The 10,862-nt window shown below is 58.6% G+C and overlaps 1 protein-coding gene across 2 annotated transcripts; it reads left to right on the top strand.

Annotated features, from left to right (window-relative positions):
* The first annotated feature begins 4,725 nt into the window (after positions 1-4,725).
* On the top strand, positions 4,726-10,573 carry FGF8 (fibroblast growth factor 8). 2 transcript variants are annotated; one of them, XM_070780402.1, is made up of 6 exons: positions 4,726-4,850; positions 4,949-4,985; positions 5,519-5,605; positions 5,863-6,010; positions 9,204-9,310; positions 10,137-10,573. In XM_070780402.1, the coding sequence occupies exons 1-6, from the start codon at positions 4,819-4,821 to the stop codon at positions 10,425-10,427; spliced, it is 702 nt and encodes a 233-aa protein (XP_070636503.1). In that variant the 5' UTR covers positions 4,726-4,818; the 3' UTR covers positions 10,428-10,573. The 2 variants fall into 2 exon arrangements, with proteins under 2 accessions (XP_070636503.1, XP_070636502.1); XM_070780401.1 differs by having other exon boundaries at positions 5,830-6,010.
* The last annotated feature ends 289 nt before the right edge of the window (positions 10,574-10,862 follow it).

Below are 10,862 nucleotides of genomic sequence, written 5' to 3'. Positions count from 1 at the left end.
AGGGGGCTGGCCAGATTGGGTGACAGGGAAACCAGAATCCGGGTGGCCTGGCATATGGGGGCAGAGAGGAGCCCCTGGGATTCAGCCTCCTGGGCTAAAGGGTTCCAGCCCCCTAGCCCTCCACCTGGTCTGGGGGTGGGGGGCGGACCGTTCTCTGGTGCCTGAAATCAGGTGGTTCTGGGGATTGGCTGCTGCTGTACCAGGAAGAGAAAGGGATGTACCTAGTGTGAGCATGAGTGTGTATATGACCAAGTCTGAGGTCAGTAGTTCAGCAGCTGTGTTGATGGGGCAGGGGGTCTCAGTGCCCTACAAACAAACAAACAAACAAACAAAAGGTTATCTCCTGAGACAGCCTGGGGCCAGACATGCTGAGGAGGGACACAGAAGAGTGCCTGGTGGGGCCAGGCCCACTCCCTCCCACATTGGCTTCTGGGCAAATGAGTGAACAAGTGGGAGGGGTCCCTGGATAACCAGAAGAGGTTGGCATTGGAGCAGGTGTTTGGAAAGAGTGTTTCCACAACACAGAAAAGCACTCCCTTTTCAACACATCTCCGAAGGAGGTGCCCTTCTCCCTATGGTGAGGAGCAAACAGGTCCAGGGTTTAACCTCCCCTTTTCCTAGTTGAGGATAAAGGAAGATGATCCCTCTCTGCGTCGCAGTGATCAGGGTCGCAGGCCTCTCTCTTTGCTGCAGGACTTTCCTGAAGTGCTTCCACCAAGAACACTGGGATGGAGAGGGCAGCCAGAATGGGACCATTCACCAACCGCAGGCAAGGGGTCAGGAGACAGAGGAGAAGGTGGAGTTGGCGCCCTCTGGTGGGCGAGGTTGAAACCGCTTGTGGCTGTGCAGCTTCCCACGCCGCCTCTGTAGCGGCTCAAGGCCGGCGCCGCGGTGCAGGGGCCTACATGCCCCGCCAGCCGTCTGCGCGACTAAGGCAGACTTCATTCGTTGGTTCGTTCATTCATTCACTGGAAGGGTTCCTGTTAGAACCCTTCCCTTCCTCCTCTCGTCTATCGCCTCCAAAGTCCTCGGCACGTGTTCGGTTGAAGGCACGGTAGTCTGGCTGAGTGTAGGGAAAAGTTGGGGAATCCTTCCCAGCCGACACTTCTACCCCCCGCAAGTAGCCCCGCCCCAATATTTACCCTCCTCGACGCCGCTGATCGCTCATTGTGAGCCCTTCTAGTTTCTTGGCGGGTCTGCCCGCGGCCCCGGCCGGCGCCAAGCGCGCTCCTACCCGCGGTGGGGGCCCAATCCACATCCGCCTCGTCCCGGAGTTTCTCGACCCGACAGGGCGCCCACGGACTGAGCCGGGAATTGTTTTTTCTCCCTCCCCTCCCTCGTCTCTCCTCGATCCCCCTTTCTGCCCTCTCAGCGCACAGTAGGAGCGTTGCCCATTCATTTCGGTCTCTGAGCCCTGAGGGCTTACGCCGCGGTTTGCAGACTGCTGGAGGAGGGGCAAGACTGTATTTGGGGGGCGAAGGGGGATGACCAGACGGGGCCTAAAGTGCTTAACACAGTCTCTGCGATTTACATTTGAACAGTCGGCGGAGGGTCTGCGGCGCTTTGAACGCCTGGTGCAGGCTGCGCGTGTTGGAGCGCAGGCGGCCCCCGCCGGTTGGTGTGGATTTGAGGGGCCCAGGGTGGGCCAGGGGCGGTGGGAGTGGGCGACCGATGCGTTTGGAAAGAGGCTGAGCGTGTGTGTTTGGGCCCTTGCAACGGTGTATTTGCAGAGAGGGGCTATTTGTGTTGGCGAGAGGTGTGTGTTTGTGTTTGCAGGAGGCGAGTGACTCTGTGTGTGTGTATTTGTGTTTGAGGAGTGTGGGGACGGCCGGGAAAGGTGGCCGGGCTGTCACTCAGCGATCAGGTTGACAGGCGCTCCCTCATCAGGGCCAGGGAGCTCTGATTGCAGATTCGAGGAAACAAAATAGCAATTGTAATTACGGGGCTTTGATAAGATAAAGGAAGGAGCAAGCCGGCCGGGAGGCGAGTAAGAGCAAGGGAGGAGAGAACGGCCTGCTGGGGCCCCGATGGAGTATTTACATCTGTCATTCACGGGGGTGTGTCCTCGCAGTACCCGGCGCCTGATGCGGGGGTGTCCCTATTGACACCCCCTCCCCCATCTAGGGACAGGGACTTTTGGGGATATGAGAAGAATCTCCTCAAATGGACGAAGACCCAGTTGGGGGAAGTTCTCAAAATGTAGAGGAATTCTGGTCTGTATAGGCCCCCGGGGTAGAGGTTAGGGTGTGGGACTCAAACCCTGATTGATGGTCCACACGTTTAGGCCGGGGATGGCCCATCTCTCGGGGAGAGTGAAGAGGGTGGATTAAGATCATTGAGGTTCAGCCCAGCATCTTCAGAACCTTTTGGGGGCTCCAAACCAGGGTTGAACTCTGGTCTGAGCCAGGTGCTATAGTCTCCACCCCCCACTCTGGGGAAAGGCAGGTGCCCAGAGTGACTCAGGTTGTGACTCCAGGACTACACACGCTAAGGATGGGCTGGATGATGCCCTGACCCCTGCTTGGGTCCTGCTTCTTGCTGTTCTCATCAGACTGTTTTCAGAGGGCTGGTCCCTGGTGAGAAGACCCTTTTCATCTGCTGCCTCTCATCTCTCCACTTATTTATTAATGCATACAAATAATAAACATATTCAAGGGCCTCCTATGTGCAGGGCATGAGGTTAAGATGGTGAATATTTTGCCTGCTTGAATTAGTGTACCTGGGGATGTAGACACCCAACAACTTCTAAGACAGAGGAGCTCAAATGAAGGAGAAATGCTGGTCTAGGCAGTGGGTACTGGAGCCCACTTCACTTGTCTTCCCCCAGTGCCCACCTCCCAGTGGGGTTGAGAGGAGATGGTGCAGACAGCCTTTAGCAAATACAAGTGCTCAATAAATGGTGGTGCTTATGATTCTTATCTGTTGGGAGGGTGGTGAAGGCAAGGCCCCGCCTGCACTGAGGTCTAAATGCTCAGTCAGTTTCCCCATTATTCATTCATTAAATACAGAATTGCAGAACCCTGCCCTGCTCTCCTGAGCTAGTAAGATGTGGTCCTTGCCTGGAGGTCTGGGTGGGAAAGAGCCACTTGAGGGAACAGACTCAAGTGGGTAACAGGTGAGCTCAGGGAGTCTGCTTCTCTGGGGAGGGATGAGATCTTGGGACAAGTCTCCTGATTCTGTTTCCCCATCTAGACCTTGCTCAGTATTAGCACTATGGCTGGGAGTGGGAAAGGCAGGCCACAGAGAAAGGGGAAGAACTTGGCTGTGCTGCCTCTGGTCTCTTGGTTTCCTGAGGCCATCCCAGCCCCTCCAGCCCAATCCCCAAGGACATGGGGGCTGGCAGTAGGGCAGGGGAGGTCTTGGGCAAGGGCAGCAGCTGGGCAAAGCATCAGTGGCTCCACCTGCTCCCCAGAATTTTCTGTCTCAGGGCATCTCTGCCCACCCAAGCTGCTCTCAAAGAAGCACCACACCTCGCGGGTTCCTGAAGCCCCTGGAGGAAGCAATGGGCGGCTGGGAAAGGCTTAGACAACTCACTACCTTCTTTGATACTTTCCCCTCCCCCAGGGTTGACAAATCACCAGTCCAAGTTTACCACACAGTAGGTGTGTAAGTACCTGTTCATTGCACAAATAGTGGGACTCTGAGCGAAAAAGACTAGGCAACCTGGATCTAAGTCTCTTTCCCAGGAAAAGCAGCTGAGGTTATTTTGCGCCCACTGCCTGCTGCTTTGGGGAGAGCATGGTGGTGGCAGTGACTGGGGTTTTCCGTATGGGTGGGCTCTCTCCTTTTTGGGTGGTGTGGTCAGGCTTCAGTCTAGCGTGTTGGGGGCGGGAGGTCGGGGGGCGGACAGGAGCAGGGGTGATGGTGATAATGAGAGCAGGAAGCAGGAAAGGAGATGTTCCTCGATCTCAGGGCCTTCTTGGTGACTGAACGATGCAGGAGAGACCGGCAAGGCAGGGTACTCAGCAGGAAGATGGGAGTGGTTGTCGGCTCCCGGTCGCACAGGCACGCACTGCCAGAGGAAAGCGCACAACCGTTCACCCCAGAGTTAGAGGCTACTTGCAGGCGGCAGCCCCAGACAGACAAAGCACACAGTAGGTGGCTCAGAGAACCGCTGTCTAGCTTGAGGCTTAAGCGGACCGGGTCCCACGGTGGAGACCGGGCGCCTTCCCACTCGGGCGCCCGGGGGGTCCAGGAAGCCCCAGCAGAGGGTCTCGGGACTCCACGGGGTGGGCGGCCCGATGGGCTCCCATCCCCGCGTGCCTGGACCCCAAGAACGCGCAAGGGGACAAGTCCGGGATGCGGAGAGGCGCCCAGACGGGCCGCCCCCGCCCCTTGCAGCGGGTCCCCAGACCCCTCCCCTCACCCAGACCCCCAATCCCCGACCCTCCGACCGCCCCGCCCCGGTCCGCCCCGCCCCCGCCCCGGGCTGCGTCCGGGCCCCCGCTCCCAGCCGGGGGCTGCGGGCTCCGGCCGCCCGCCCCGCGCTCCCCCCTCGCGCCCGGTGCGGCGCCCCCCGCCCCCACCCCTCCCCCTCCCTTCCCACTTACCCACCCCCGCTGCCGGCCCGTTACCCTCCCTCCCGCTCCGGCTCCTCAGCAGCCAGCGGCCAACGGCTCCGGCTGCGGCGCAGAGGCACTCGGCGCGGCGCGGCGAGCTCGACATTCCCTGGGTCCCGCGGAGCCGCGTCCCGATCGCCCGGGCTGCCACCCTCGAGCCCCGCTCCGCCGCCGCCGCCGCCCTCGGCTCGTCGGTCCGCTGCCTCCCGCGAGCCGGCGAGATCCCGCCGGGGCTGTGCGTGCTCCCCGGCCGCGCGCCATGGGCAGCCCCCGCTCGGCGCTGAGCTGCCTGTGAGTACCGCCGCCCCGCGCCCCCGGCCGCGCGCCCGCCCGCCCGCCCGCCACTCACCCCGCGCCCCTCTCTCCCCGCCCGCTTTTGTCTCCCACAGGCTGTTGCACTTGCTGGTTCTCTGCCTCCAAGCCCAGGTAAGGCGCACTGCGCCGGGGCCGGAGGGGCACGCCGGGGGGCGAGGTCGGGCAGGCCGGGGCAAGGGGACTGACCCCGCGGCCGCGCGGCGGGCTGGAAGGGCTGGGAAACATCTTAGAACTGCAACCCTTAACTATCCGGAGGAGGGGTTAAGGACCAGAGAGGTAGCGCCGGCCTCAGGTCACACAGCCTGTGAGCGGCGCGCGGCTAGAACCCGAGGTTTCGGAGTCCGGCGCTGTCTCCCACGCCTCCCAGCCAGGTGGGGGTGGTTGCGGAACTCGGCGGGCAGCCACTCCCGGCCGCGCCGAGGAAGGGGGCATTCGGAGCCAGGGGGCGTTCGATGTCAGAGGTCCGGTGACTGCCTCAGGGACCCGCTCCGCGGCTCTTTGGGGAGACTTGGCGGCGGGTCTGGCCGAAAGATCAGGTGCCCGGGTCTTCTGTGGTCTCAACATTTGCTCCGTGAATTTGTCTTTATAAATGTCAGGGGTCGGGCCGCTCTGCCTCCCGACTTAAAAGCGCCCTGCTCTTCTAGGAAGGCCCGGGCGGGGGGCCTGCGTTGGGCAGGGAGCTCGCTTCCCTGTTCCGAGCTGGCCGGGAGTCCCAGGGTGTTTCCCAACAGGTGGGTCCAGATCCTTCCCCATCCCGGGCGCATCCATACTAGACTGGGTCTGTCCGACTTCCTTGGGTAGGGTGGGGGTGGTCCGAACTGGCATGTTGGGGGGACCCCAGCCCCTGCCGGCTGCCTGGGGCAGTGGAGGGAGGTGCCGGGTGATGGGGGCCACTCGGGCCCCTGGGCAGGGTAGCATTATAATGGCGTGTTGTGTATTTTTCAATTTCCTAAAGGTAACTGTTCAGTCCTCACCTAATTTTACACAGCATGTGAGGGAGCAGAGCCTGGTGACAGATCAGCTCAGCCGCCGTCTCATCCGGACCTACCAACTCTACAGCCGCACCAGCGGGAAGCACGTGCAGGTCCTGGCCAACAAGCGCATCAACGCCATGGCAGAAGACGGGGACCCCTTCGGTAAGGAGCTACACTGCACTGGGGTTAAGGTAGTCTGCGGGGCGCGCCCCTCCTCCCCAGGCTGGCCTGCTGTGACGGGACCCAGCAGTCGCGTCTGCGCTGAGCTGAGGCCTGCAGGCTCCCCAGCTCAGAAGGGAAGGAGTTAAGCCGGCAAAGCATCTTGGGGGTCAGCTGGAGAAGAGAGGGCTGGGGAAGGGACCCTGGGGAGTACTTGGCCCATAGGTGCCCTTTCCCTGCCCAGCAGATGAATGAAGCCAGGAATCTCCCTTTCCACCTCCCCCTCTCATACCCCTCCCCACTGCAGGTAGAGGCAGAGGGTTCAGGGGGAGGGGGCCCAGGTTTAAGGGAAGCTCTTGAAAGAGGATATGTCACCAGGGCCCACAAAAGCAGAGTGGGAAAGAGAAGGGAGAGAAATCCCCTCAACTCTCCCAGGTTTGGGGGGCGGTGTACTGCGAACCTTAAATACTTTGATCAGGAGGGTCAATTACACATGGGGACTAGGCTAGGAAAGGGGCCTTCCCCACTTCACTTGTCCAGGAACCCAGGCGGTTGGTCAGAGCGGGGCTCCTGGCTCCCGGTGGGGTGGTGAGTACAGGGAGCTACTGTGGGATGGAGAGGCTGAGGACTGATTGATTTCTAAAACATTCAATATTCCTGCCTTGAAACAAGGCCAATTTCCAGAGTCCTGGATGTACCAAGAGAAAAGCAAGTCCTCTGGGCGGCTGGTGTTGTTTTTAGAGAGCGATTATTGTGAGTTTAAAAACCTTTAAATAATGACCAAGTTAAACAAGCATGAAAGGAGAGGGGAAGACTCTATTAAAATGTAATAAAAAGGTGAAGCATTTTAAGAGCTAAGAAGAAAAATGAAGAATGATATAAAACAGAAAAAGAACGAGCCTTTTTTTCAGATGTGGAGTTTGAAAGGAGTTGCAAGTCTGTAAATGTTAAAAAAGAGGTTCAAGATTGTTCTCTATGAATCTCTGGAGAGACCCCCGCGTCTGGCAGAGCGATTAAAACTCTTCTTACTTTCACCTTTTTTAACATTTCCTGAATACTTTCTCCTCTTCTCGAGCCAGTTTGGGGGATCGAGTATGTCTCGCTGCATTTTTTCTGCATCGACGTAGCTGACTTCCCTTCAAAGCTGGAGAAGGAGACATAATTTTCCTGGGATAAATCTGTCACTGGGGTGGAAGAATAGGTTTGAAAATGTTAAGCTTTCCAAAAGCCCGGTCGGGAAAGCCGCTGTAAACTGCCGCCCCAGCTCCCCAGCTCCATCCAGGAAGGAGAGTGGGGGCTTTCTGCAGTGGGGGTGGGGGTGGCCTGCCCGGTGGCCGAGCTCCCCTGCTGGGCTGGCAGGGCCAGCCTGCCGCCCCTTTGTCCCTTCAAACTGGCTGCTCGTTGCCCTTCTCAGCTTCCAAGGAAAGGGAATGAATGCCTGGCTCCTCCTGGGTTTGCTCCATTGGAGCAAATGGTCCAGCATCCTCCGGGTTTGGGGAGCGAAGAAGACGCTAAGCTGGTCATGGGGGGATTCATCTTCAGACATCAGAAGTCTGATGCCCACTTCTCTTCTTACAATTATATGAGGCTTCCCAGGTTCCCTGGTCCCTGCCTGGTGGGCAGGAGCAGGAGCTGGAGGGCCCAAGAGCAGAGGCTTAGGGTGTATAGCCAGGACAGGTAGAATCTGGGGAGAATGGCAGAGAAGTCTCAGGGGCTTCCTTATGGGTCCCAGGAAGGGACAGAGGGCTCCATTCCTGTCTGCCTTGTTTGGCAGACTCCCCTCTTCTCCAGTTGATGTCCTTCTTAGCCCTTAAAAAATAGCTGCTCCTTGCCCTGAAAAGCAGAACAGGAAAGGGATGGGCAGACTGGCTGGATCCAAGAAGAGCTGGGTGGGAGGGGAGGTGACAGCTGCATTTCCCTGGCTGACTTGGAGCCAGACTGGGGACTTGGCTACTGGGTCCCAGCTCTATGCTTCTGCAAAGGGAGGCAGGCAGTCACAGGCTGGGCTGTGAGGGCTGCCTTGCTGACCTGTGCCCATCACCTCCCATTAGTTTCAGGGTCAGAGAAGGTGCCACCTTGTCAGAATAAGCTGGGAGGTAGCCCTGGGAGTCACCAGACTTCTTTGTCAAGGAGGGAGAAGGCTGAAGGAGGGAGGGCAGGAGACCCAGCCCCTTTGGTTCCATCCCAAACAGCTAAGTCGGTCCTCACTCTCAAAGGGAGGAGTTGTACAGAGAGTGGGCAGGGGCCAGGGCTTCTGTGGCAAGCTGGCTGTCTAAGGGAAGGGGTAAGAAGGCACAGGATTCAGCTCCCTGTCTCCTGGCTCTTGAGTGAGAGGCAAGCACACATGATTTTCTCTTCTCCTCCCCTACAGAAAGTGTTTGCTCACTGGGGTAAGAAGCCCAGTGCTGCTAGAGGGGGTGCAAGAGAAAAGACTATTGAATTACTGACTTCTGAACACTGGGGCTGGGGTCTGGAGTGACTGGGAAGTATGGGGAAGAGACAGTATCCTCCTAGCTGGTGTCTGAGTTTCTAGGAAAGCAGCCAGCCATGGGCTGTGTGTGGAGGGAGAGCTGTCCTCATCCCTGTCACCTTTGCAGCAGAGCCGGGGTGGAGGGTGGAAGATGTGGGGTGGGGTGGAGTGGGTTGGGGTGGAGGGTGTCGGGGGGTGGCCAAGGCTGTGGGTTGGAACCCGAGGTATCAGAAGCAAGAGAGAGTGCTTTTATGTTTGACCTCAGGAGTGGAGGTCACCACTGCACCTGGATGTTTGTAATAACCTGTGAGGCACATGCATATACTATTTTGAACTGGAAGAATCCTCATAGATCTTTTGATTGGTAGTGGAATTCTAGTCAAATTAAATTTTACTTGAAGCCTCAACACAAAAATCATTGCTGTCTGATTATAAAAAAGGGTCTTCAGTTTGATGGCTCTAAGACCCCTCTGCATAAACCAGTTCAGACACCATGATCTCATCCATTCCCCCTCTGTAAACCCAGGCTAGGGGCCTGAAGCCCAGAAAGGGGACTTGACCTTTCCAGGGTTGCACAGCATATTAGTGGTTGGAGCCCACAGCCTGGGCATCTGGCCCTTGGAGCAGCTGCTTCTGGGATGGGCCAGCTGGGGTAGGGACATGGAGCACTGGAGGTCAGGAAGCTGCCAATAACCACCCCCACCCCACCCCAACCTTTCCTGACAGCAAAGCTCATCGTGGAGACAGACACCTTCGGGAGCCGGGTTCGAGTACGAGGAGCTGAGACAGGCCTCTACATCTGCATGAACAAGAAGGGAAAATTGATTGCCAAGGTGAGGTCTTAGAAAGAAGGGAGGGACTGGCTAGGGCCTGGGGAGCAGGCTGGGCTGGCTGAGCTCCTCCAGGATACCAACTAAGTGGGCAGAGAGGCAGAGGGCCACCTTGGGGTTACCTAATGATTGGGTGGGGGGTGGAGGAGGTGAGGGAGGAGGTAACTGAGAGATGAAAAGCTATAAAGGCAAAGGAGGAAGAAGGAAGGCTAGGGAAGGGGCTGGGGAGGGGGTGTCGGTAAATTCCATATATCTTTTTAACAAATCACCAAATTGCTTTGCTATTATGTCCAATTACATGGTACCAGCATTTGGAATGTTCAGTAAGCCGAGGGCCCAGCCCCTCAGCCGAGCTCTGAAATGGCCCCATTAGTCACGGCTCCTCTCCAGCCTCGAGCTCCCCGCTTCCCTGGCTTCTGGGGCCCGGGGCTCAGCATCTCCTCACCAGCCTTCCCTCCCCCATAGGGTGGTGGCCCTGGGGCTGCAGGTTAGCGTCCTGAGATGGCTGAGGTGGGCAGGTGGGGAAACGGGTGCTAGCAGCTTGGGCCAGACTGGTGGGCAGGAGGCCAGGGTGGGCAGGGGCTGGGCCCCCTCTCTGCCCCTCTGTGTTGGGGCCCAGCCCCTCTGTAGACAGCCATGTGTCACTGCTACCCAGGAGGACAGGAAGTTGCCGGGTGGGCTGTGAGTTGTGAGGGATTAGAGAGCGGGTGCCCACCCTGCCATCTGCTGGGGTGCCCACCTGCTGTCTGGGGCCGCCTGCCCTCTGCCTAGGATGGGAGGGGGCTCCGGACAGAGCCGGGTGACACCGTGTCTGCCCCCCACCCTGCAGAGCAACGGCAAAGGCAAGGACTGCGTGTTCACGGAGATCGTGCTGGAGAACAATTACACGGCCCTGCAGAACGCCAAGTACGAGGGCTGGTACATGGCTTTCACGCGCAAAGGCCGACCCCGCAAGGGCTCCAAGACCCGGCAGCACCAGCGCGAAGTCCACTTCATGAAGCGGCTGCCCCGCGGCCACCACACCACCGAGCAGAGCCTGCGCTTCGAGTTCCTCAACTACCCGCCCTTCACGCGCAGCCTGCGCGGCAGCCAGAGGACTTGGGCCCCTGAGCCCCGATAGGCCCTGCCGGCCCCTCCCCGCCGCTCCCCGCCCAGGCTTCCTCTTTGCAGGAGGAGGTCTGCGCTACTGAAGGCTGGGGAGGAGCCGGGAGAGCCCCGGGCTCTAGTTGTGGATAATTGTTTGCTGTTGGGTTTTTTTCTGTTGTTGTTTTGTTTTTTTTTTAAACAAAAGAGAGGCTCTATTTTTGTATTCCACTCAGCTGTGGTGTCTGACTTCTTCACTCTCACCTAGGCTGGTGAGTGGCCTAGACTGGGATTCTGGCGGCGGGGGGTTTCCTGAGGGTGGGGGGCCTTTTCTCATTCCTCAGAGGCACTCCTGGGACCCCAGCAGCTGCAGGGCAAGACTGCTAGACTGTCGGGCTCCACTGTACCCCTAGGTGGGGGCAGAGAGGAAAGGGACTGGAACTTTAGGTCAGGTCTTTCAAGAGCAGGTGTC

The sequence above is a fragment of the Bos indicus genome, chromosome 26 (genome assembly GCF_029378745.1).
Source record: "Bos indicus isolate NIAB-ARS_2022 breed Sahiwal x Tharparkar chromosome 26, NIAB-ARS_B.indTharparkar_mat_pri_1.0, whole genome shotgun sequence".
Taxonomy (NCBI): domain Eukaryota; kingdom Metazoa; phylum Chordata; class Mammalia; order Artiodactyla; family Bovidae; genus Bos; species Bos indicus.
The sequence above is the reverse complement of the archived record's forward strand: the minus strand, read 5'-3'. Positions and strand labels throughout refer to the sequence as shown.